The 27,554-nt window shown below is 38.2% G+C and overlaps 3 protein-coding genes across 6 annotated transcripts; 2 read left to right on the top strand and 1 right to left on the bottom strand.

Moving 5' to 3' along the window:
* The first annotated feature begins 583 nt into the window (after nucleotides 1-583).
* Nucleotides 584-1,529, top strand: LOC6618346. The gene is made up of 2 exons (XM_002042582.2): nucleotides 584-670; nucleotides 727-1,529. The coding sequence occupies exon 2, from the start codon at nucleotides 727-729 to the stop codon at nucleotides 1,408-1,410; it is 684 nt and encodes a 227-aa protein (XP_002042618.1). The 5' UTR covers nucleotides 584-670; the 3' UTR covers nucleotides 1,411-1,529.
* Nucleotides 1,530-2,098: 569 nt separating this feature from the next.
* On the top strand, nucleotides 2,099-7,637 carry LOC6618347 (catalase). The gene is made up of 3 exons (XM_002042583.2): nucleotides 2,099-2,327; nucleotides 5,798-6,718; nucleotides 6,840-7,637. Exons 1-3 carry the CDS (start codon nucleotides 2,271-2,273, stop codon nucleotides 7,380-7,382), a joined length of 1,521 nt encoding a protein of 506 aa, XP_002042619.1. The 5' UTR covers nucleotides 2,099-2,270; the 3' UTR covers nucleotides 7,383-7,637.
* Nucleotides 7,638-8,159: 522 nt separating this feature from the next.
* On the bottom strand, nucleotides 8,160-24,026 carry LOC6618348 (protein I'm not dead yet). Of its 4 annotated transcripts, none has more exons than XM_002042584.2 (9): nucleotides 23,835-24,026; nucleotides 11,399-11,436; nucleotides 10,991-11,117; nucleotides 10,807-10,923; nucleotides 10,585-10,733; nucleotides 10,332-10,520; nucleotides 9,813-10,271; nucleotides 9,111-9,489; nucleotides 8,755-9,045 (listed from the first exon to the last, which is right to left on the bottom strand). In XM_002042584.2, exons 1-9 carry the CDS (start codon nucleotides 23,856-23,858, stop codon nucleotides 8,755-8,757), a joined length of 1,773 nt encoding a protein of 590 aa, XP_002042620.1. In that variant the 5' UTR covers nucleotides 23,859-24,026. The 4 variants fall into 4 exon arrangements, with proteins under 4 accessions (XP_032575706.1, XP_002042620.1, XP_032575707.1 ...); XM_032719816.1 differs by lacking the exon at nucleotides 23,835-24,026 and adding an exon at nucleotides 18,681-18,814; XM_032719817.1 differs by lacking the exon at nucleotides 23,835-24,026 and adding an exon at nucleotides 12,714-12,729.
* Between the last annotated feature and the right edge of the window lie 3,528 nt (nucleotides 24,027-27,554).

The following is a 27,554-nucleotide window of genomic DNA, read 5'->3' on the forward strand; positions in this document are numbered from 1 at the left end:
CTATATTATACATATACGTGTTGCACTACATTATATTTATAAACATTATGTGTATTCGTTTGAAATTTTAATTGTGTTTTTATAAAAAGAAAATCAGACGAGACGAACGTATGAACAATGAATGACAAAAAATAACCTGGGTTTAATGGGCTAACATTTCGCGTTCAACAGCACGCTGAGTGCTGTTCGGCGAGCAGCTGATTCTGCAGTTTTCGGTAGTTTTAGTATTAGTTGGTATATTTACAGAACGATTTGAATGTGGTTTGAACGTTTTAAAAAATGTGTTTTTAAACTCATTTTAAAACTAACAAAAGAACTAGAATCAGTTTTCAAAATAATTGGTATTACATATGTATTTCATGAACCTCGTAGACTCTAATAAGAAGATTATTGTCAATATTAAACGAATAGTTTCTTCTTATTAATTACTTCACGAGCATTACAATAAGCCACATTTTAAGTGTGAGAAACTGTGGCCATGTTAGTATGTTTTTAGATTTTATAACTTTAAAAAAAATTAAATTTGTTTATTAGTTAAATGCATTTTATTTTTACGCCTAATTTTGGTATATTTCAGCAATCCAGATGTGGTCACACTTTATGTTTCTAAAGTGGCGGGACAATTGGCTTCATGTTTCGTTTTGTTGCGTTTGGAAGTTAAAATGCCAGTGTAAGCATTGTTTTTAAGCCCGAGTTGTGGAGAACTAGGTGCATGATCTATTCCAGATGGCCTCCATTGACGAGGGCTCGCGCGTTGAGCGGAGATTCTGCGCACTCGGCAGCCACACGCTGCGGAAGCCGTACCGTCAACTGAACAACAAATATTTGGTGCGCTTCGCCTGTCTGCTGAACAGCGAGATTCGGGTGGGCAACCTCATCTGCTGCAAGTGCTACACGGACCTGGTGCGACTCTACCGGAAGAAGAACGACAATGCCAAACGGCACAAGATGGCCAGGGAGACTGCCGCGAGCATTACGGACGTAAGCGGCAGTCAGTCGTCGGCGCACCAAAGGTCCACTTCGTCAGCGTCCTCTTTGCGGGAATTGCAGGCTTCTAGCCAAAGTTCCGAGTTCGGTGCCTCATACAGTGAGGGCATTGTGACTGCCGATGACGCGCTGTGCTCCCAGAGAAGCTTAAGTCACGATTCAGACAACGTACCCACTACCAGCGCTGCAGCGATCCAAAAACGCCAGCTTGCGAGGGCAAACGTAATGGGGAAACCGTCGCAGAGGGTGAGCTTTGCCCAGACTACTTCGGATAGCGATGACTACGACCCCAATTCGAATCTTAGTTTGAACGCCGTGAATGGCACCCGACTGCCCCACATTCAGCCGATTCCAAAGAGGCGTCCGACCGTCCTGGACAAGCCGTCCATGGATATTTACTTGATGGGAACCACAGGTGGTTAGTCGATTTTTTAAGTTGTGACAAGATATGTTGATGCTAGTTTCTAAGTTTCATTTAATTAGATATTTTTGTAATAAAGAAGGACACAGATGTTAGTTTGGCAGGAGCCACTGAAAGATAACTGTTTGGAGATTTACTTAAATGTGCCACTTGAAGTTTATAATTTTAACATGATTAATGATAATTTCATCTGTTATATGAATGAAGTAAGCCATTTTTAAATTTGTTTTAAAAAGAACACTGAAAGAGGTTCACATCTTATTTTAAAAAAAAGCCATTGAAGCAGGAAGCACTAATAGATAGCCGACTTTTTAGTTTATAGTTTAATGAGACCGACATTTTTATGATATTAAACACAAAAAACTAAATAAACCATTCAAATTTATTAACTTTTCTGGGAAGCAATTGCAGCGATGGTACTATAAATTATCATTAATAAATTTGAATGATATGGGAACACCTTTTTGAATTGATATTGCAAAGGGCTGGAAAGAAATTGCAGTTTCTAATTTAGTTTCCTATATGAAAGTGAATTTCATACTATTAAAAAAGACATAATTATGAATAATATTTGATATTATTTAATAATCATATTTAAACGATGTATTTCCAACTCTTATATATCGAGTACCTGATCGAAATATCGATATCTTCGGCGCACTCGACAACCCTGAGCAACAATAAGTACTTGGTGCTGGGCTATAAAAACAAATGGAACTGCGATGCAGTTGCTTTAGTTGACAGAATTCTCGACGCAGTCACAGCAAAAAACCGAAGGCGGCTAGAAATCAACAAATTTCCAGTTCGAGCGTTTCTAAATTCTGGTTATCCCGTTGAGCAAATATCCTAAATTTCAAGGAAAATGGCTGGACGCGATGCGGCTTCCAATCAGTTGATTGACTACAAAAACTCCCAAACGGTGAGTGCGTTGGTGTGCGAGCGCGAGAGAGCGCAGTTGCATGTGTGCGTGTGTGTGAGCCGGCAGGAAAATAAGAAAACAAGAAAGGCAAAAAGAGAAGGGAGAAGCATTGTACGAAATAAAATAAACAAAAAACAAGACAATTTCAACAACGATTGCTATGAGCCTGCACTTTCCATTAATTCCATTAATTATTAAAAATGCGAAAAACAACAAAGGCTTGTCCAACAGATGCCAGTAATTATGAAGTCGTTTCAACAGAGTTCAAAGTTCAAAAGCCGCCTCTCTGGGTCTTCTATTTATTTGTAGAAATCTTATCAGAAGTGAACTGATAAACCTTATCAGTGTGGCAATTCTTATTGGATTTGTGTTTTCTGTACCTAATCCAAAGTTTGGCTCAGTTAATTTATTTTTCCTAGTTTCCTTCTTAAGAAAATCCAAAGTTTACCCTATTTTCTAACCTTGGGCGACCTCTTCCCTCAGTCTAATTTCATTTTCCACCGCTGTTTTCACTTAGCACTTCCATTTTCATTTGGCACTTGCATTTTGCATTGGATTTGAGCATTCGAATTTGTTCGTTTGCACTTTCGTGTTAATTATTCGCTTTCGCTTTTGGCTGAACGCTCAGATTAAATACACGATTTCAATTGAGGAATCGTGCCCTCTTAAAATTTTGAACAAATATTGTTTGTTCACACTCGGAAAATTGTACTTTCTTGAATTCGTGGCATTCCACAATTGCAACATTTCATACATTGCAAACATTTTTGAAATAAAATGTGCTGTTACATATAATAAAAAAAATCAATAGTAAACATTAACTCATTGCCTCACCCATAGATACAGTATCTATATATTAATTACTCGGCAATTTCCCTGGGGTTTTCACATTGCCCTCTATATATCGATAAATTAATTAATAATTCTGCATAGCTATTTGTCAGCCAGCTGATAGGCATCCAAAACAGCTAAGTAATTGGCCCAAAAAGATTAGATGTATCAGCCGTATAAATAATGTTGAGTGCGCACTTTTGGTTAGTAACTAAAGTAAAATATCCATTGGTATTCATAACAAACTAAATATGAATTGTCAGTTCTCAAAGAATACAATAGTTTTTTGTTATTAAATTTAGTATACCTTTTATTACCCTATTCAATTAAGTCTAAATCTAGAACTTAGTTCTCGCATCGCCGATTTAAGTGCATTTGTGCATTGAGTCACGAAGCCAATTACTTCACTAACTAAAAGCAATCAACGATCATTTTTTTTTATAAACAAATATAGATATAAACTTTTTGAGCAACGCGATCGCCTGTAAGTTGGAAAATTCGCTGGGAGTCAATGGACTCTGCTGCGACCGGCTCAATGTTGCACAAACTGGTTGCAATGCGCATCGACTGCGAGTGGATCGAGTGACAACGAACCCGGCTTGAAACCCGTTTTGGGTTGAGTGCGGAAGGCTAGACCGCTTCGGAAAATGCGTTTGCCAGCCAAAAGTCAACGCAAATTTTCTTTCTCCAATTTGGTTATGCAACCTGGCTGGGACGCCCGGCTAAAAGCGACTGTATGTGAGAATATGTTTCGAACTGACCCAGAAAAGAGAGCTACCTCCACAGTTGGTTGGTTCGTGTTGTTTTAGTCGATTTTGACCTTCTATGACGAAACTGTGAAAACTGCATTCTGTCAGGCAATTAAATGTTTGCCTTTGTTTCGATGAATAATCATGGCAACTGGGTTCTTTGTTCTTTTGGGAATCTCGCAATCAAGTTCATTTTGGTATCCAAGAAATTCGAAAATGCAAGGAAAATACTTGGAATATTTTGCAACGCATTGCATTGCGTAAGGTCATTGTGAGTCGGTTAAGAACCTTATAGAAACCCTTAATTAAAATCCTTCTCGAATGAGTAACATTCTGCTGATAAATGATATCTAGAAGGCAAATTTATCTTATACCTACAACTATCTGGTGCACTGATCTTATAAAGCCGCCTCATTAGGTTGCTGTTTGCCATCGGAATCGCCGACAAGTTGCAATTAAAAAAACTTTCCTGTAGACTGTGTTCTTTGCATTTCTATTCGAGATCGGTTGAGGTTCCCTTATCAGCTTGCTCTTCGCTGGAGATATCTACAACCACATACAAACACAAGCACGAAGGCTCTGATAGGAACCAGATTGACTTGTTGGGCGTGGATCGCTGTTCCAGCAGTTCCACTCGCATTGTCGTTCCCGGTTTGCTTCACTTTTCGTATCTGCCCCCTGAAGTGGCCCCATATTGTTGTCTCAAAGTGCAAAACATTCCGGCTGAATCGCCGCAAAAATGTGTGTGTGGAATAAGAATTTATAAGGAGAGCTCACAAACAGGTGAGCTCTAAAAGGTATAAATTCCAGAATGATAATATTGAAATTTTATTAATTTCTTCGTTTATATTTAGCGCTTGTTGTTTGTCAATAAGTGGTTATAGTACTGGCCTCTCTAAGCTGATTTTATTATTAAATACATACATATATACTTCCAAGAACTAAGATTTGATAAAGCCAACTAATTCCTTAAACAATTATAAAAGTCTTACTGTCCAACCGGGTAATCCCGCCCCAAGTGATATATGTATCCAAATGACTTTGTTGTGAAATATAAACAGTAGCTTAATTTGTATGTTTGACACACCACCAACGGAGGCTTCACTTTGATAAACAACCTTCTGTATAAAATTCTATATGCACTGTTCTAGAAATGCTTTCGAATTAGAATTTCGCATGGCGTTGGTCAGGTTTCAAATACATTACCTAAACAGTGCGCATTAGCCGGTGACAGTTTTGCAAATTGTTGGCTGAGTTAATTTTATAATGAGTGGCTGGCCTGCATGCGAAATAAACGATAAGGTGATTAAGGAGCGGTCTCGGATTACTCCAGGGAAATGAATTGCAAACAAGGAGGATGAGGACGGATTAGATCGTCTGATAAATGACAGGACAGCTAGTGGGCTAATTGATATTTCAGATGAACAAATACACTTTTATTAGCTTAATGGAATGGAATAATTAATCGATCTCCAGCTAATAAACTGTGTAAAATCATTTTGATGTTTGAATACTTTCATTTAATTGGTTTTTTGTTTGCACACGGATTTGATATCTTGACATGTTAATGCAAAAACCCATTCATCAATGAAGTGCCTCAAGCACTTAAGAACACCTGGGATCTTTTAGTTTAATCAAACTATTCAGCCAAATTTATATGCACTGCAAAATGACCCCCCGTGTAGCGATAACGCTCTGCAATCTTTATGTTTATGTTTTTTTGGCGAAAACCGAGAGATTAAATGAAAGTCCGCGGCCCAAAAAAGAATTATCGCAATAGACCCGATAAGATTGGACGACACTTGAACCCATATAATAGAGCAGAAAGTTGAATAGTACCTTGAAATTAAAATACATCTGATTAAACTTGACTTTCATTTGCTTTTGCAGGTTTCTCCAGGTGCCATTACCACCGGCAATGGAGCACCCATTGGAATCAAGGATGCCACCCAGACGGTGGGTCCGCGAGGACCCGTCCTGCTGCAGGACGTGAACTTCCTGGATGAGATGTCGCACTTCGACAGGGAGCGGATTCCAGAGCGTGTCGTGCACGCCAAGGGAGCTGGTGCTTTTGGCTACTTTGAGGTGACCCACGACATCACCCAGTACTGTGCCGCCAAGCTTTTCGACAAGGTCAAGAAGCGCACTCCACTGGCCGTGCGATTCTCCACTGTGGGTGGTGAGAGCGGATCTGCGGACACCGCCCGCGATCCTCGAGGATTCGCCATCAAGTTCTACACTGAGGATGGCGTCTGGGATTTGGTTGGCAACAACACGCCGATCTTCTTCATTCGCGACCCGATCCTATTCCCCAGCTTCATTCACACCCAGAAGCGCAACCCGCAGACGCATCTGAAGGATCCGGACATGTTCTGGGACTTCCTCACCCTGCGACCGGAGTCCGCCCACCAGGTGTGCTTCCTGTTCGGCGATCGCGGCACCCCCGACGGTTACTGTCACATGAACGGCTATGGCTCGCACACCTTCAAATTGATCAATGCTAAGGGCGAGCCCATCTATGCAAAGTTCCACTTCAAGACGGACCAGGGCATCAAGAATCTGGACGTGAAGACCGCCGATCAGTTGGCCAGCACTGATCCGGATTACAGCATTCGCGATCTGTACAACAGGATCAAGACCTGCAAGTTCCCCAGCTGGACGATGTACATCCAGGTCATGACCTTCGAGCAGGCCAAGAAGTTCAAGTACAACCCCTTCGATATCACCAAGGTCTGGTCGCAGAAGGAGTACCCTCTGATTCCTGTGGGCAAAATGGTGCTGGATCGCAATCCCAAGAACTACTTTGCTGAGGTTAGTTTTTTTGTTTCAAATAGTAATTTCTTCATTTGAGATTAATGCAATCATTACTCACAGCCTGTATGGATATATACAAGTTGAAAGATAACTAATATGGTAATTTTCTGATCCTCAGGTGGAGCAGATCGCTTTCAGTCCCGCTCACCTGGTGCCCGGCGTTGAGCCCTCTCCGGACAAGATGCTGCAGGGTCGACTGTTCTCCTACTCGGACACCCATCGCCATCGCCTGGGACCGAACTACTTGCAGATCCCGGTGAACTGCCCGTACAAGGTGAAGATTGAGAACTTCCAGCGCGATGGTGCCATGAATGTGACGGACAACCAGGACGGTGCCCCCAACTACTTCCCCAACTCGTTCAACGGTCCCCAGGAATGCCCCAGGGCCAGGGCCTTGTCCTCCTGCTGTCCGGTGACTGGAGATGTCTACCGCTACAGCAGCGGCGACACCGAGGACAACTTCGGCCAGGTCACCGACTTCTGGGTGCATGTGCTCGACAAGTGCGCCAAGAAGCGCCTGGTGCAGAACATCGCCGGCCATTTGAGCAACGCCAGCCAGTTCCTGCAGGAGCGAGCCGTCAAGAACTTCACCCAGGTGCACGCCGATTTCGGTCGCATGCTGACAGAGGAACTCAACCTGGCCAAGTCCTCGAAGTTCTAAGCGCAGCGAGCGGATTCGCCGGATCAGACTTGGTTTTTGGCCTTAATTACAATTAATCCAATGGAACTAATTATTCCAGCAACACCACCATCACCCATTCCGAAATTGACTAAGGAAAGCGAACGCTTTTCGGATCTTTGGTTGAGGGATTAAATTGATTTAACCACGAAATGTGTCTTGTCTTGTTTTGATATTCAAAATTGTTTTAGTCATAAACAAATTACACTTACAAAATATATATGTATATGCAATGGATATATAATAAATTCTTTATTTTTTGATACAATTGTTTTGGATTACTTTATTGGTGATTCTCTCTTTATCTTTTTAGGTCCCTTGTAACGGGATCTTAATATTCATTAAATGTTTCTTGAATGACTTCGGTACCCTAATAAATAAATACCTTTTTTTTAAGCAATCATTTTTGTACAGGCTTAAACTTAATCTGAATCAAATTTGTTCTAAGCTAGAATCTCCTATGAAATATACATAAATTTAATACTTTTTATAATTAAATTTATAATACCTTCATCTCCTAACCGCACTGTGTTTTATTTCCCCGTAAATTTGTAAAAATATGTATTTTATTTTATGAATTTAAATTTCAGCAACAAGTTTCCAGTAGATGTAAAACTGTGCCAGTGAGCCTCAAACCTTTTCAGTGAATCGCGCATCCCTAGCAAAGCAAGTTATCGATTAATGAGAGCTATCGTTATACGAAAAGAATGGCACGCTTTGAACATTAAGCAAAATAAGTTATTGAAATAAACAAACGTATAGGATTATTGTCGTTTGAGCTTTTTATTATTTAATATTTTTTACAAACTATATAAAACATAAATCATCTGAAAATGTACACAGTATCATTTAAGCTTAGGCTACCGCTATTTGTGTGCTCATTTTGTTTCGCAATGAAGTATTGAGTGAGTTGTTCATTTAAATTTTTTACAAGTTGAAAAACATGTATGAATATGTAAGTTCTCTCAGTCTAGTTATTTAAAGTATTAGCAAGCCAGAGCTGCCATTGAACAAAATGTTCCAACTTTTCCAAATCTTTTTCATTTTTATGCTAAATGCAACAATTAAGTAACATTAATTTGTATTTAAATATTTAGCTGAGTGCGTAGACCAGGAGTTCAATTCCCGATTAACAGTATATTGCGATACGTTTTTTTCAACACATTTTTCTAAACAATAGGTTATGCTTTTGTATCAAAACTTTTCGCAACTCTGAAATGCAAGTATACATAGTTCAATATTTTTCACTTTTTTCGCTGTCAGCAAAGGCACTTTTCGTTTAAAATTCCCTAAATTTTCCTCAACTTTATCGCTGTGACGGGTATGTTAGTTATTTACACTAATTACTAACTATCTAGTGCGTCTTGTTTCCCAGTGCTGCTGCGGCATAAATCTGAGCCCATTCGGGGAACGAGTTGAGGTTCGGATAGACGACCAGGCCCCAGGTTTGGCAGAAAACAAACAGGGTGATGATGGTAATGATGGTCGGACCGATTCCAGCAATGGCCATGTCCTTCGTCCTAATGTTGGCATAGCCCGCAACCAACGCGTTGGGCGGAGTGCTAACCGGCAGGTGGAAGGCCATACTGCAGGCCAGACCAGCGGGCAGGATCAGGTACAGAGGATGGATCTCAATGGCCAGGGACTGAAACAGAAATAAAATCATTTAGTACACAACGTTTCGTACAAAATGCATTGCTTTAAACTCACCATCTCAGCCAGAACGGGAATAATAATGTTGGCAATCGCCACATTGGAGCTGAAGGCGGTCAGGAACACAGCCACCAGGATGACCACCAGCAAGAGTACAGAGTTGGGCAGCACCTTCAATCCAATCAGAGCATTGCCAATCAGCTTGGCCATGCCGCTCTGCTTGCTGCCTTCGGCCAAAGCGAAACCACCGCCCAACAGGAACACCAGACCCCATGGCACCTTGGTCTGGATGAACTTCCAGGTGATCAGCGAGGGAGTGGGACCAGTGGGCACTGGACCACCGCGTCTGGTGCAGTAGCGCAGGAAAGCATAATTGGCGGGCAGCATGAAGCACATGACGACGACGAAAATAGTGGGCATAGAGTTACGAATGTCCCTGGGAAAAAGTAGCATGTAATTTAAGTAAAAATATAACTCGCACGTAAGTAAGAGTAAGAGCTAGACTTTTATGGTTTTTCCACATCTAAAACCGTAAATGTTCAGTAAATACTTAAAAAATTCCTATAATTTAGTCCGCCTCGTCAGTTAACGTCGATTTATAGAGATGTAATTGCTCATAATTCAATATGATTTATATTAACGCATTTCGAATGTTGTAAAGGCGAATTTAGCACGTATATCGAGTAGAAACTTTTGTTTAAGATAAAAAAGACGGGTTTAACTAGGAAAAACAATAGTCCGCGTTAAATATCAACTTACTTGGAATTCAGCAAATCGGCCCATCCTAAAAAGATGCCGGGCTTGCGGGTGAAGTACATCACAACCATGAAAATGAACAGAATCATCACTTGGATCTCGTGAATAGACATGGGACCCAGATCCTTGTAGCGCTGATCGATAACCTTTTTGGCGACATCGGCGCCCTCTCGTCCCCTCTGGACTTCCTGTGCCTCCTTGCTCTTGGGACGCCACAGACCCATGAAGTGCCATTGCAGGAACACGAATGTCAGCAAGGTGTAGACCAACATAGATGGCACCGAGTAGAACATAAAGGTGGGGAAGTCCATCTGTTCGGTGGAGTTCTTGAAACGCGACTCGTAGATGCCCTTGAAGGTAAGATTGGTGGCAGTTCCGATGATGGTTCCGCAGCCGCCCAGCGAGGAGGCGTAGGCAATGCCCAGATAGTAGCACAGAGTGATCTTGGTGGGGTATGGTGGCCTACAAAAAACGAATTTATTAAGTTTATAAACGTACAAATATATACAAATTGTTACTTACTCATCCTCGTTGTTTTTCTTGTTGCCTCCAACGATTTGGTATTGAGGCTCATGGTTGATCTTGCAGACACCCTGAGCCTGCAGCTCCTCCAGCACGGCTTGAATAATGGGACACATCATGGCAGTACAGGCGGCGTTCGAAATCCACATGCTCAAAAACATTGTGACCATGATGAGGCCAAAGTGTAATCTGTGGGAAAAGCAAAGAACTAATATTCAGATCGGCCTTATTTTCAAATCATTTGTATACACACCTGCGGGGACTGCAGCCCACGATCTGGATTACCCTCAAGGCAAGACGTTTGTGTAGATTACAGTACTCCACAGCCAGGGCGACCATAATGCCGCCCATGAACATCACCAGCGTATCCTTGAAGTACAAGCGGCAAGTCTGATCCGAGCTCTAGACAAATGCCAATGTAAAAGTAATCGGTTAGGAATGTGTGTATAATTTATATTTGAAATAATGAACTTACCATTATACCCATTATAGGGAAGGCCACGATGGGTATCATGGACGTCACATAGAGAGGCAAGGCTTCCGTCACCCAAAATATGGCCATTACCAAAAGGAGGTACATGCACCGAAATTCCTAGAAAAAGAAAGTGTTCAGATATAAGTTTAGTTGAACTATATATCTGGTTAAGGTTTAAACTTACGGCGCCCTCGTTCAGCAGCATAACAGGCAGACATAGCAGCGGCACCAGGAACACAACCAATCCCTTCCAGTGGTTGGAAAAGAAGTTGGAGCACTTCACCGGTGGCTGGGGTTGTTCACCAATTTCACTGTAATTAAAATTAAAGTCTTAAGTTAGAAAGGAATAGTGAAATGTGTAAAGGAACATTATGCACTACAATTTCGGTTGATTTGAATTGCATTAATTAGAAGTTTATGCGTGATCATTAAATTGAATAAAACGAATTTATAAAGGTAAAAGAAAAGGCATTCATCATCGGATAATTAAATTGTTTCATGCGTCTTTAACATTTGTTTTTCTATTTTCTATAAAATCAAATGCACCGTTCTTACAGCTAATCGATCAACCATAAAGTTTCATAATACTTACATTTCCATTTTAATGTCCAGTGGCGGTGGCGTGTAGATCTATGAGTAAATAGAGCGTATAAAAATAAATCAATTAAAAGTTCTCAAGAATCCAGAACGAGCCCCTTCTAAGAGGCCGAACCACTTGTTGCCAAGTCGTCGTACCCAAAGCAAAGTGAACCCCGAACCGAACCCAGCCGGCGATTGTCATCGTTTCACGCTTCATTAAAATGCCATCCATCAATATATGTGCCAGCCCAAACGTAACCAATTGAAAATCATTTGAATCGCAACCAAACCAAAGTAAATAAATAAAGAAGCGTATGGAAATCAGGCGCGTGATATAATTTCTTTTTGCAAGGAGAACACAAACACCTACTGTAAAATGGAAGTGAAATAGAATGGAACGGAACGTAACGAATATGCCCAAGTTGTGTCACAAAATTTGTCAACGTCTAGTGTGGAATATACTACATATATATGCAGATACATATATATTGAGTGGATATTCCGTAGGCGCATATTCATGACGACAGTTGGCCTGTTTTCCATATCATGGGCGTCAGCAGCCCAGCACCCAGTTCGCCCCTCGTTAGGTAATCTATGCCCGAGTTGTACCAACAAGAATGAAACACATGTGAGTGGAGCGCTCCTCACGTTCTGGGTTAGGAGGCACGTCCTAATCACTGATTCCTGCAAAGCCCCTTATCACCATGGAGCCCACAATCAATCAGGCCAATAAGCTCCAGACAAACATAATAACACAGCCGCACAAGCCCATTGACTACATTTTGGTATGGATTTGTAGATACATCCAAATAAAAGCCAGACTAATTATAGATCGGCATTGAAGGGACAGCAATGTCAATGTCAAAATTTAAAAACTCTGCTGGGCTTACTCATGTATTTAGATACATAAGTTGACTGAGTGGTTTCAAATGTATCTGTGGCGTGCCGCATGCAACCTCTAAAGGGGCCATTGACTGACACAAAGTGAAATGTCGCCGGGAATGATATTTTATTGCCTGTATAAGATATGATGCCTCACGTGCCGCAGATACATCGCATGAATAATGACCAGTTGAACCCTTTTTTGAGCAAACAGCTTAGAGCATAAAACCTGGTAAGCTATCAAGTGAAACTGTCAACACTTATTGATTTATCAAAGTGGACCAACAATATAATTATTTACATTACATTGTTAAATTGGAAGAATTATAATTTGATGTATATTTGATATTTCAACTGTGTATTGATCACTTATATTTTTGAGATATTGTTGGCAACGCAATTAGGACAGTTTTCTTCCATAAAAAACTTCAAAAAATCAAGCTTACCTGTTTTTTTCCAACTGACGATCGTTCTCAATATTTATCCAAAGCATTAACGACTCTGATATGCGAAATGATTAAATTAATTAGCTTACTTAACAAGTTGTCGCCTTTGTGAAGCGTTTTACTTCGCTTATCTCGGCTTGTTATTTATTTTTTTGCCGATCTTATTTCGACTGTTGTAATTTTGTTTATACATATATTGTGCACACCGCTTTTGTTGTTCATGGACTGTTCGTGTGCTTCAGCCAGTCGTAATTGGAGAACTGCTTTTGTTTATAGGCGACGAACGATGGCATTTAGTTTCACACTGCGCGGCACGAGATCGAAAAGTATCTGTATGGCAAACTAGACGGCAACATCTATATAAGCCATCATTAAAATCTATTAGCATTGTTTTAATCGTAGTCGCTCTCAATTGTTGCTACATTGTAAAGGGAGACGTTCAGATAGTCTATGAAATGCTTTTAATTAGAGATTTTTATTTCGAATTCATCTTCAAATAAATGAAGCTGGAAAGGCATTGCTAAGAGTATATCCCCCTGAAGCAAACGTGTTTATTTTTAGAGAGCTCACACCCTTAGCAAGTCAAGAGTCAGTCATTAATTAAGAAATATTTCCACTCGGCAATTAACAGCATTTTTATTTCAATTCTCTGGCGAACAGAACTCTGAATAAAACAACTTCTCCGGGGCTGCCACGCCCACTTTGTCCCGTGCTGATAGCAAGACGAAAGATGAAAGATCGTCAACCCAGCGATAGATAAAGGCGCAAATTGATAAAGTGGAACCAATAGTGTAGAACGTTCTTATAGATTCGTATCTGCAAACTGTATACTAGGTCTACAATGAGCAAACAATCTGATTGAGAACGGGAACTACGTCAGCGGATGATGCACTGAATATCAATCGAAAATTGAATATATAAACGCGCCTTCTTAGCTATACGAATACTGAAATTTATTACATCTTTATACTGCAATCAAAATACATTTATACGCCCATCGTTTTCGAGTAATTTTTCAGCTCGACTGGAGTGACAATGTTATTTGCTGAGCAAAGAAAAGGTTGAGGGGTTTCAGCATATAAAATATATATAACAAATAGTAAGCAACACTGAAGATAGGCACGTATAAAGAAAACTATAATTTACCAGGCTGTGCTGGGCGTTATAAAAATACTTTATGCCTGATTGAATCCGGATTAGACGCAATGTGTCAATCTAATTAGAACCCAACAAACCACAATTACGTGTAATAGCATTGTTGGAGCTCAAATTCTGTCAGCTAACAAAAAATAATATGGGGAATCAAATAATAATAGTTTGGAACTCCCACACGAAACACCTGAAATGCCCGCCCATTTTCATTTCAAGAGGAAAACGTATTTCCTTTCAAATAATTGAAATTTCCGATGGGCTGGCAAGACAATCGGAATCGAAATCGAGTGGAATTTTCTTAGGACCACCAACGAAAGACCAAACATTTTTCACCGGCGATTGTCATTGTTGTTTTCGCTGTAAATAAATTAATTGCCCGTTTACAAACAATTTTCCAAATGCCTTTTGTTTGACGCTGTGGGCACCCTCGACATATTCGAAGATAGAGAAGTGCTCTATGGCAGAGAATATATAGTAGATGTTGCTGACTGCTGTCTCTGGGCGTTTCGATAAGTGGAGTAAAGTGTTTACTGGTTAATTGAAATAATGGGTCATGGAGAGAGAGGCGCATTCCTGGTGGACATGAGTAACCAGCTGGGGAAAAACATTGTTTATTAAACATCAAATGCTCACGTATTTGCGTAAACTAGCGTATCAATAAACGGGCTAAATATATCAAATACGTAAATGGACAGTTTTTGCTCGAGTGCACCTCAAAACATTTTTTAATGCGGAAGTTAAGTGTGAATTTATGTTACGAAATTACCATATTGGGATGAGTAACAGGTAGTCTTTTCCGGAAAGTTGTCAGTAGATTGATGAAATTAGCATCAACAAAAACAACAACCGATCAATTAAGCATTTTTTTAAATTTATATGTAAGTCGAGCAATGATATTTATTGAGGCGTAAAAAGCAGTGAGAAAAATTGGGGAAATCTCCTATAATTAAAGCAATTAAAGTTATTATAGTGAAAGATAAAGGGAGTAAGAAAAAGATTTCCTTAAACAATTATAATAAACAACAGAAATTATGCTTTGCTTATCAAAATGTGACTAATTTATCCAGACCACTTTGCAAATTATTCATTCATTGGCAAGCAAATATTCAAATAATTTCCGTCTGCTGCTCCTTCGTTAGTCAAAACATTCGCATTAATTTTTTACTTTTACAGTTTTGCCATACATCTGTCTGTTGATAAGAAAAACCAGTCCATTAAAAAAAGAAATACAGTTGGCAATTTGCTAGCCATAATTAAATAAACATAGCTATAGGCAAAACAAAGTGAACTGCAAACGAGAAATGCCATAGTTTTTGCATTTATAGTATAAGTGTACTAATCATGCTTTACTTCTCCATTACGCAATTATAAAATAATAAGAGAACAATAAAACCCACGACGAGCATTGATAAGCGATTTGAGTTTCTAGTTCAAGTGTTTGCTATATATGTACTGTATATATGGGGTATATATACTCATTGATGACTACTTTAGACTCTAATCGGAGGCGCTAACTAAGCAGGTCGATTAAGTTGATTCAAAGTACAAATACAATGGCTAAATTTAAACCTTTTTAAGCGGAATCTCTTAAATAAGGCAGTTACCAAATAAAAGTTAGTCTTGGTAAGCGTTAGTTTAACTTTTTTCGGTACCGTACTGTACTGTACTCTAAAAAACCCGCGACGATTACTCATTAAAATAACTCAAGTGAACCTTACGACACTCGCATACATTTGATATGGAAATGGGGCTCTTTTGCTTCACTTTTCCATTTAGTTCATTCACATATGCCAAGGCACTTGGCAACAAGTGAGTGTGTTCTCGAATTCGGATGAGGTCAAGCTGCGGGTTATCGCTATAGAATGGGTCTGCGAAATATGTTTTCAAATGCCTCGATAATTGTATGCACATTTCGAGTTATTTTTAACGCAATTTCAGAACCAATTTGTGGTCTGTGGCAACACACAAATCTCTTAATAAATTCCAATAGAAAGGGACAGTGAGTCGGATCTTGATGCACTGCAACAAACCACATAATTGAAATTCAGCGAATGAATCTCTGGAAATTCATTCAACTTTTCACCTTCATGCGGTTTTACTTCCCCAACAAATGACCGGCATATTAATTATAAATAACCCTGGTTATCGCAACAGGCACATTTTCTGATTTCCCATTATATTTACTAACGTGGCTTCATTGTGTGTAAACCAAATATGGACAGACCAGTTGGTCGAGCTGTTGTTAAAATAATTGTTCTAACAATTAGTATGTCAGCAGTGCCCCATCGGCTGTAGAACTTTGAACTTGACATTGACATTGTCAACAAAAGTGAAACCAAAACAAAGAAGATAGACAAATTAGCATACTTAACTGTCTAGTAGTTCCTGAAACAGAGACATGGGCCATATTAATTAATGGGGGTATAATATTCATTCTGTTCTTTAATAGAATGAAGACTCATAAGCAACTGTCATGTAAATAAATAACCAAAAGAAATGGAGAGATAACCAAACAAAACTCGGTAAATGTTTGACAGATTATATAGTTTCAGAAAAGTTCCACCCAAAACAAGCTAATCGCAAAGTATTTGTGTTTTGTCCTCGCGTTCAATGACCACATACAACATCTTTTTTCAGATATCGTTTATCTTCATACAGAAACCCCATTCTACGTCAACTTTTATAACTTATTGATATATCAGTGGTTATTTGATTACGCCGCTTACTAGGTGTGAATTAATGAACAGAAACAAAAATCACGTTATCTCACACGCCCAACAAAAATGGTGTGAATTTCGCCTCGGTTGACTTTAATGATTCGTTTAGCGAATTATCCAATCCAACAAATATTAGCACTTGGCTATTTTAATTTGTTTTGAGTATATAGAAGCGCAGAACATATTAGATAAGTATGGAATTAAATTTGCCCAGCATTTAACATCAATTTAAACATGAAACATTGCCGTTTATTTGAAAAGTGCAACAGGTAAATACGTGCAGTGTTTTGTTCAAGTTCACCTGATTAGTTATGTAGGTTTGAAAACTGGACCAACTGGTTTGTAAGTGTCAAACTAATTTTTATTCTATAAAATTGTTTTACTATCTTTTGTGTAATTTCATTTCCTTATCGAGAACTCTAGGCCTTCAAACCGCACTGGGAGATAAGACAACTTTGATTTGTAAAGTTCTGAGTAAAAATAAAACTTGAGATATGTACAAAAAATTAATTATTATGTAATGACAGCTGCTAAGATTGTTTATACAATAAATAATTGCACAGTTCGCACAATTTGGAAGAAAACAGCTGCTATGGTTTCACAAATAAAACCATAAAGTTAAATGCTTCACCGCAAATTTAAAAACACTGGCACTTATTTATATAGCTAGTAAATCAGATGCATTGAGGAAAAGTATTTATATATATTATATAAATGGTGTCACCTGATACATACTCGTATGTATGAATGTATAAAATTCAATGCTAGCCAGACATGTGGCATGCGGTCTATCCGAAATCCCATTGATTAGAGGAATGCGTGTTACTCTATTGATAAGAAATGATCTGATCGAAAATCATGATGCATTATACAATAGCATGATCCTACAGCAATTTATAAAACACGTCCAAAACTAACCGAAAATGAATTGTTGCCAATGAACTGCAATTAAAAACTCGTATTCGTTTGGTACTTGTAAATGATTGGGTTGTCGACTGATATTATTCATATGATTTATATACCAATTAATATATACGAGTTTGAGCTTTTTTATGGTTAAACTTGTAAAGTTTAACAATATTTTTAGGCTAATTCTTATTAAATGCAATTGGTTTAGTCTACAATGGAACTTGAAAACGATTATTTTTAATCACAAGAAAATGGAATATTACTTTTACAGAAGAGTATAGATGAAATACAGAACTTTCACTAACGAAACAGTAAACTTTTGCACGTTTAAAGACAAATAAATACATGAACAAATTGTAAACATTATTTTGGAAAACTTTAGATGGAAAATGCTGCGTCAGTTCAATAAAAATAGAACAGGAAGCGCACTAGTGCTCTACAAACATACATATGCACAAAAATTTAGGAATTTCTTTAAAAAGTGGCATTATTTGTTACTTGAAGTAACACGTTTTAAAACCTCAAAATTGGAAAGTATTATTTTTGAAAATGTATTCCACAAATATTGAGTAATCGCTTTAAGCAATATCTCTTCTAAGATAGATTAAAACTTATTAAATTTTGTTAATCCACCAAAATCGATATTGAAGTGTGACTTATCGAATAAGAACTGTACTGCATCAGGTGCACTTGGATCGCGAAGAAGAGCAAATGGAACGGAGGATCGATAAGTCCGTTGGAACAAAGAACCAGTTGCCAGTGCTCAGCGGAAAAGTAAATATTGGTATGAAATGCATTTTAGAGAGAGAGCCCATCTTTGGTGCAATGTTGTCATTGTAAAGAGCCTCCCACTCCCAAGAGATTCTTGGGAGCGGTTCTTTGTGCCTAGACCTTCACACTGGCACTCGGTCAACGGTTTCTGTTTCTGTTTCTCCTGGGGTTCTTCTGCTATGTTTTGCTATTTTTGTTGTTGTGAAAATGCAAACGTCACGAGTTCGTGTGTTCACTTCCTAACCAAAATTTTTAAATAAACACAAAAAGCAACGCGGTATTTTTATCGCACGATGTATGAAACGAGAAGGGACGACGCACATGGCGATTGTTCAGTGGTATCCGTTTGGCTGCCTTACATAGGCAATTCGAAACTACGTATCTCCGTTTCCCAGTTGATAACAAGTACTTTATTTACTTTTCAAAACTATGGGCAGGAGGAGCCTTGGATTCCTCTTCAGGTTGTAGTTATATCCTTATCGGGACTCCGATCTCGAAAGCAGTAGGAGAGCAAACACGCCCGGTTCGTCCGATTCGGAAACGGTGAAATGCGCGACTGAATTTACTTGGCGATAGCTCTGCCGCTTCAACCGCCCGCGTTCTGTGTGTTGGTGTGCCGCGACGTAGGTGTAGGGTCCGCTGCACACATGTGTGTGGGAGCGCGCGAGAGCGGGAGAAGAGCAGAACGTTTTTGTGCGGCTAGTGGTGGCACCGTAAGCCTGCCGGTCGTCGTAAGATAGGCTTAGGAACACTCAGAGAAAATTGGTTTGGCTCAGAATTTTCCAATTACTGAAACCTTTTTTTTGATGGTCTATGGGGGGTTGCTTCATAGTTATTCATAGATCAGCGATTTAAGCTAAGCTTAAAGTGTAATTTGTCTGAGATATCTTTGTCATTTTAGACTTAAGCTGGGACTTATCCAAAATTCAGTTAATGGAAAAAAGAAGCCAGCTTTTAAGCAGAGTTTGGCTTAAGCGCGCTTATTAATATATTAGGCAGCTTACTTAATGTATCCTTAAAATTTAAATATGCATTAAATCACTAATTAACGTGATTAACAGTTGTAGGTTTTAAATAAATGTATTTTGATTTTCACTAATACAGGCACTAAGCTGATCGAAGCTGATCTGTAAGCTTAATTTTTGAATAGTTTTAATATTTGTTGACTTTTATTCTCTTATATAAATATAGAGTTCTAATGCAGTAACTGTGTGATTATTACTCCACAGCGTCACATCGTTGACCCATAAAGTTAAATATATTGGATAAATGAGTAATCAATGGGAAACGCAGATCTTAGTTGTGTGGTGCAGTTATGTTATGGTTTTAAGTTCTCTTTATTTTCTCTCTCAGTAATATTGTAATATTCCAATTGGAAGTTTCGCTCGGCTTCTCATATTTGGAATAAGAAGCAGTTTCTTCTTCTTCACGAAAATTAGAATGAAAAGTAGTGCGAAAAATCAAGCCAAAAAAATAGCTGTTAGTGCTGTGCTGTGCACTGTTATTAAATCGCTCCACACACTTGCATGTTGTTGTTACATACAATACAAACACAAAAATAAATGCATGGACACAAAGACAGATCAACCATTCCACGAAAATTGCGTTCTTATGCTTTTCCGAATCTGGTAACACTTTCTTATTAGCGCTAAAATATTCCGCGACATTGATAATTCAATTTCAATTGTAACAAATTTACGCCTCTTGAGGCGCGCAGACATATTGGGCTTATGGTCAAAGAGTTGGCGGACAGCACTTTGAAATCCGCGTCCGGTATCGGTATCAACACACTATTTCAAGCACATTAAGCTCAAGTGTGGTGCCCAGCGGAAGGGACCTGGACGGTGGACATTAAGAAATTAACTTAAAAAATCTTAAGGAATATGGTAATTCAAATTCGCTTGGCGTAATCAATTAAGTGCAGCTCGTTATTTCAATAGAGCACTTTCTTTTTCCATTTACTGCTGTGCCATTTAGACCAAGCTGGCAACCTGTTACATATTTCAGCCACGTTAGCCAGGCGACACCTGAAGATAATAACGGTAGACCACCTGTGGCTGATCAGAAAGACTATGCCATGATTTATTCTACTAAATCATTTATTTCTGAGAAAATATGTACATAAATTAATGCCCTTAATTAGTACTTAATGGTATCATCAGTGTTTAAGTTCATGTTTATGTTGATATACACATATGTAGGTCTTTAATGACCTCAATTCCAATACTTTAATTTTGCGCTGCTAACTAGACAAAGCTAAACAATTAGGAACTAAGCAAGAAAGTGTACAATAGGTAAAAAAGGATCGAACCTTGTGCTCAGTCATACTTTACTTCAATTAAATTTAATCATTAATTTTCCATATTAATATAATGACTCAAGCATCAGGGATATCTTCTACACCGTTTAGGCTTTAATGTGTTAAGGCCCATGTAAACTGGGTAATTGAAGTGCAACTTTCTCGATGGCGGGGGACATGCACTCACTGGGTGAAAGTGGGCAAGAGGTCCAGAATCCACTGGAACCACTCGACAAGTCGTCAAGCCAACCTCGGGGTGAAACTCGTTTGCCTGTTCAAGTTTTAGTTGCTTACATCAAGTGCAAAAGATATGAATGTGACAAGTGGTTGCCACTGTCATCGTCATCGATTGCTGCCATGGAATGGACTTGAAGCTTTTCCTGTGCATGCCGCGTGTAAATGTTGTATCATCTGCATTTGGCATGGTCTATGGGTGGTTTTCCAGTAAGAACTGTTAAAAATAAGCGTGCCTGGTTAAGATAGTGGTTGAGATACTTTGACGTTCTTTAATCATTGCAGGTGGTGAAATAAATTCTATTTTTAGAATTCCAACTTAAAATTCAAATAGGTGTTGTCAAGGAATTCCCTAAAAATTCAATATACTGGGAAAATAGATTGACTTGAAAATACTATTTCGCATAGATACAATAATAACAAAATTAGAGAAACATAAGTAATTTATTTAAGCACACCACTGTTAAAACAGTTTAACCACCGCGAATTGTAGACTATGATATAGAAATAATTGCTGACCAACACACTTTGTAAAAATCAATACGAACAAATTTCAAAGTCGCATAGGAACTGACCATAAATTGTTGATTGGATCGATTCAATTGAGAACGAGGACGATTCGAATCAATACGACAACTTTAAGCAACTTGCCAGTACAAATTTCACCCATATTAAATTTCGCCAGAGAGGAGATAATTGTATCACAGGCAAGCGCCGTGCTTGACAACAGATTATTTTCTTTGATCTTGCTGTTTAAGCAAGAAAATATTCACATGAATCATGAATGTATATGAATGTATATACATATGTGGAAAGTTTTTTCGCAGCGAATTGATCAAGTGAGATCATTTTATTGCATTGAGCTGTAATTTAATTGAACCGAACGGAAGGCGACAATGAAATGCAACGAATAAATTAGTGTAGACGAAGTTAAGTAAAATATATGTACATATGTGTATATTACAAAAAAACACACACATAAATCCTAAAAAATTTACTGAAAATAATGTAAATACCCCTTTTTATTGGCAAACAGTGTTCTTAAACAACTCGCACTGCATTTTATTGAAACAGTTGTTAGTTATTTGTACTTTCTGGCAATTAACTTACAAAAGGGCTAAGTTATTCATCTGCTTTGTTGTAAAAATTCCCTACCTGCTAATACATCGTAAGAATTCAGGATTTCAAGCCGCTTCCAAGCGAGTTCGATCAATACTTTTTTGGCCACTCAAACGAGAAGCGTGCAAGTTGAAGTTGAAACTTTAAACAGATCTTCTCTAGAGGCTCTCACTTAGGAAACCCCATGTACTCGAAAAGCAAAACCAGTTTAGCACCGGTCAATAAATTTCAGCTCAAGATTTTTGCAACTTGTTTTTTGTTGGCCAAACAAAACAAACCGAATATCAAGGTTCATAGATTGAGTTTGACCCACATTTAATCACTTTGGAACATAATCAAATAAATAATGTCAAATGAGAATCATTTTCATTTATCCCATTAGGTAATGCCGCGAAATTAATTCCCATGCAAAGTTCAGATACATTTTGCGCGTATTATACTAAAGAATATGTCGAAATAAACATTTCAGATCTGCGTCTGCAATTGTTTTGCCTTTTGCGTCATTCCATGTCACGTGTGGGGGCGGGCCCACAAAAAAGATGTATTTCCTCAAGGTAATATGGAGATTATAAGCCAAAATGTGAGTAAACATTCGTTCGAGAGCCAAAGTGCTGGGCGATTCTAAAAATACCCGTAAAGTACTTTGCATTCTAATGCAGACATTCATCTGCTTTTGGAATTTGAACTTCAAATACTTAGTACTCAAATGATCGTTGGACTCTCTGCTTAGAAAAATGGGTTGACATTTGGTACACATTTTGTTTCACAAACGCCTAATCAATTTATCAGCTTTATCTACTTCATGTTCATTCATTAACGAAATAGGGTTTAAATATTTGATTTACGCTGGATGTATCAATCAGATAGAGGTGGCAACAATAAATAGTGAATAATACCTATTAATAATACGCTTTACAGATTATATATCTATAAATCTACAACGAAATCCCTCGCCTGATCATTTCAAGCAGCTTCTGTCTAAATATTCACTGAAATTTCTAGGTTCCATAAAGTCTGTTTGCTATCCTCTGGCTTCTGGAAATTCCAGAATCAACCTTATCACACGTTTTTTAATTTGCTCTTCAATAAAAAGACGAATTGTGGCGGGTTCTTAAAAAAGTTAAGCGTTTTTAAGCCTTTCCACTAATTGCCTTGAGAAACCTGGGGCACGCTAAATATTTTGCTGAATCTGAATAATATTGTACATATTATTATCTTTCGGTGTCGTCATTCAGTTTTTCGGTCAGGTGGTTGTCCACACACGAGAGAGATAATGCATACATATAATACATACAAATGTATGGGGGGAATGTGGGGGAAGAAAGCGGTGTCACTTCCGAAGATTTGCACAAAAGTGCGCTGCTTCAGTTAGATAACAGATGGGGAAATGGAGATATCATACCAGCAGAATAATAAGAAACTGGTCATGGGTTGTTAAGTGGGTGTGTAAACAGCATGACGACTCTTTATAGATTGAGCACTCAAACAAGCTGCTCAATAAGAGAGCAAAATGATTGGAAGTGTATTTATATAAGTATCTTTATTCTAGGGAATGGAGAATATTTCAAAAGTCGAGAATCCGGCTGAGAAGCACAATAGCAGCACATGTGGTCTCAAAATCATTTTAAAATTGATAAAATACTTGGGTTTAGATTTTGTTTACATAACACTCTCTTACCTAACCCGACTGCCACGCGCTACTCAAACTCGAAACCAGATTTTCAGTCGGATCTTAACAGTTCGTCATAAAAAGTCCTAGGGGCTTGCCGGGCATTAAGGCAGGTTCTCAAGGTCAACGAAAAGCAATTAACCGGAAAAGACGGAATACCGCCACGTTCCCAAATTCCTAGCTGCAAACCACTAATCACTAATCACCTGCCTAATCACAAGTAATTACCGCGGTCTCAAAATCAAACTTACCATTTTTGTAGTTTCGGTCGCCATGGTTGGATCTATATGGTATAGATACTTTTGGTAAATCTGAAGAATTGATCACGCCGTTTCTCTTTCAGCACAACCGTAAGCGGTTATTTCATAATTTCCACCACCGCGTCGAAAAAAACACATATATATATATTCGTTGGCTAGACCACTTTTTATGAATATGTTGCTTTGCGTTCGACGACTAATATGCGAATGCTACCAAAACTCAAAACCAAACCCAAACGATTTTCTTTCGCGTTCTCCTCTCTCTCTCTCTCTCGCTCTCTCTCTTTTAAGCCCTGGACATGGAAAATATCTGATAAGTTGTCGTTGTCTGTGGGCAAATACAAATACTTTAATACGCTAAGAGACGCATTTAAACTTGTTTTTCTGTGCATGCTTCTTTGTAGGCGTATGGTGGACTATATTCTACACAGGTATATCTACATTTTTTTGGTACACTTAAAGTATTTTATTCTTGGGGAACCTTATGGTAAATTAAAAGATTCAGAAGGGTTATTTTAATATTTCTATATTAATATTTTTAAAAATGTTTTTTATTTAAGCCATGAAAATACTTTGACCTATGTAATTTTAACCGGCAGTCAGTGTAAACAGGAAAAAACCCTTTTCAAACAATTTTAGGTGTGCTCTGCATGTAATTGAAATGTATCTTACGTTTGTCAAATGTAAAACAACGCTATATATACATACTCTAACCTTAAAATTAAATTAAATGTTGCTTGAATATGCACTGTAGTTCCATTAGTCTCTTTGACTCTCCGTGCAATTGCTAATGCATTCTTGAGACCGGCTTAACTGGGCTTTTCATTAAAGTTCGATTATATTGTTAATACAGGCTTATCAAAGTTTAATTTAGCATTAGCAAAGGGACTTATGTACATTTTGTTAATTTTAAATTGTAAGTATGAAAAGTCTTTTCCCAAAATTCAAAACGGAACACTCAGCTGGCAAACAGTGTGTGTTTCACCTCGTTGATGTTGATGTCCCTTCAGCTTCCACATCCAAATGTCGTTTTGCGGCTGCCCGAAATTAGATTTTTGTTTATATCAAAGTTCATAAATAGCTTAAAAATTTGATCTAACCTGTCACTTTCACTAATGAGAAGTGGGTTCCGGTGATCTGCCAGGACAAGGAGATCTGGCTATAATGTATATGCCTTAATGTATATGGTATTGGTTATACCTTATCTATTAGGAGGACCATATTGAAGTTTTGGGTTTCCATCGACCCTAGACACTGAATTCCTAATTCAAAACGACCACAGCAGTCCTCCGTATGGAAGTTAAAGAATGCAGTTTTAAGTAACGCGGAATAATGCAACGACCACACTTTTAAAAATGTTTTGATTTATTTTATTTTATTTTGTTATCTGTATGTATCTATATGTATCTAATTTCGAACGAATTTTAAATGTCTTTCCAGGGTATCTAGCTCCTCCAGTTTTGTCTGTCCTACTTTGCCTTTTTTCACTTCTCTCTCCAGAATGTGAAAAAATAATTATTTCTTTTTAAAAATTTCGTTATTTTGAATAATTTGAATGTTTTTAAAAATAAAGAATACAAAACAAAACGGGAACAGTTCGATATCGATAGGAAATAGGCTCTTGGTGTTACCGTTTTAAAATACTGACTTTAAAAATGATATAGGCTTGTATTTTTTACATAGTTGCCTTATTTTTCTCTTAATTTCTCACTTCTCTCGAATCGAAATTTTCGATGGCATTAAGCGTGTTTCTGCTAGATATTTTTATCTTCCGCTTTCTTGGGCTGATGGCAGTGCAACTTTAAAGTTCTGCCGTGTGTACGTCTGGCCGAAGAGCTTCACGATAGGAATAGAGCAGGGGGACATCAGATGCAGATGAGGATGCAGATGCTGGAGCTCCCGTCGTCGGCAATGATTGCGAAAACCGTGGTGTTGCAATTATCCTCTAAAGGGCCAGGTTCAAAAGTTCCAAATTTGCCTGCTGTTTTCAGTCGCCAGTGCCTCATATGTGGCGGTCACGGGCGAGCCACCAAATTCCTGCACATATCTGGATATGGTCCGTGCTGCCAGCATGCTTCAGCGTAATATGTCAAAACTAGATTTTGAGAATTTGAGAAATAAAAAGGTCAATTGCAGGACAGGTTTATAGAGAACTTACCGATCACAGACAGGTCCTGCAGCTCGCTGTTTAAAAAGCATATGCTGCCTTTGTTCATCAGTCCACATGGTGGATATGGTGATCAGTATACGTGGACGCGGAGGAGGTGAGTGAGTGGGATGCTGTTTAATATAACTCCACAATTCATCACTCTTGAAAGAGAAAAATTATTCATATTTGATAAAAATGAGCGCCAGTCAGCCAATGCTGTTTTTGCAATATTGAAACCAAGTTAATTTCCTACATCATAGACGATTGCATCCAATCACATACATATTTCCAGCTACACGAATTCAAAACTTATAGACAACTTTAAAAGCCTCACACCCAATTTTCTACTGTAAACATTCTATCGTAACACAAATAGCACATCTGTGTAATCCGCAATTGTTAATTACTGTATATATATTGTTTATAAGTGTAAGTAATGTCGTAAATTAATAGTTTCGCCTCGTTTAAATTCGCCAGCACATTTTTACTTCGGCGTAAGTTGACATGAAACCGAGCATCGTATCTTGGGTTGTGAACTTAGGAAGAACTGATCAAGTTCTGCGGGTTGCCGATAGGTGGCGTTTTACATAATAGTGGTGCCAATAAAAATGACAAGATACCCATTATTCAGCTGGTGGTAATGCGAAATTAAATTAAAAAAATTAATTATTCGAAATTTAAATTTCACCGCGGTCTCAAAATCAAACTAACCATTTTTGTAGTTTCGGTCGCCATGGTTGGATCAAAGACACTAGTATAACAAGATGCGTAACGGCCATACATTGGTTTGGTGACGGGCAAAATTGCCCTCTTTCCCCTCGCTTACCAGAGAGCGTAAAAAAAAATCTAAAAATAGAATTTGCTGCTTGTGTGAGTAAAAACAAAAGACGAGAACGTGTATATGTGTGTATACTTGTGCTAGAAGACGATTTTCGGGCCGAAATCAATTCTGATCGAAGAAACGAATTTACATGTTTGGAGTTTTGGCCAATTTCGTAGCAATATGATGAAATAAAATAATAATTAAAAATTCACGCACTGACTATTATAATTTTAAAGTTTTTTAAATTTAAAATCACCGCTCACAGAAGCTACCGGTTACATATTTATATTAATGCTTATAATTAATTATGTGTAAAATATGTAATAATCGGTACTCAGGGAACACCACGGGGAGGCCATTACAATTGTAATGGGGTCCTATATTTATATGACCTTCATGTCGACTTCATCACAAGCTAATATACTCTCTGTATCAGATGCATTCATTTCTTTAATAGTTTCTTCGGAGTACAAACATTCGCTGTCGACCGGCTGTAATTTTTTGATGCTGTTCCACTTTTGCAAAGATGATGGACTGGGAAAATTCAATTTAAGCGAGTCTCTTAAAAATATATATGTCGAAGGTGACTTGTCATATATGCTCTGAGCAAACAATTTTTCGTCATCATTCCACCTTGTATTTGTGCCCTTTTTTTTCTTTAGAAGCATTTTCACCAAAACTTTTTCATTTTCCGTTAAATTAAATTTATCAATTTCAGAATCTATGGTTTTTTCGGACT

The sequence above is a fragment of the Drosophila sechellia genome, chromosome 3L (assembly GCF_004382195.2).
Source record: "Drosophila sechellia strain sech25 chromosome 3L, ASM438219v1, whole genome shotgun sequence".
NCBI classification, from domain to species: Eukaryota; Metazoa; Arthropoda; class Insecta; order Diptera; family Drosophilidae; genus Drosophila; species Drosophila sechellia.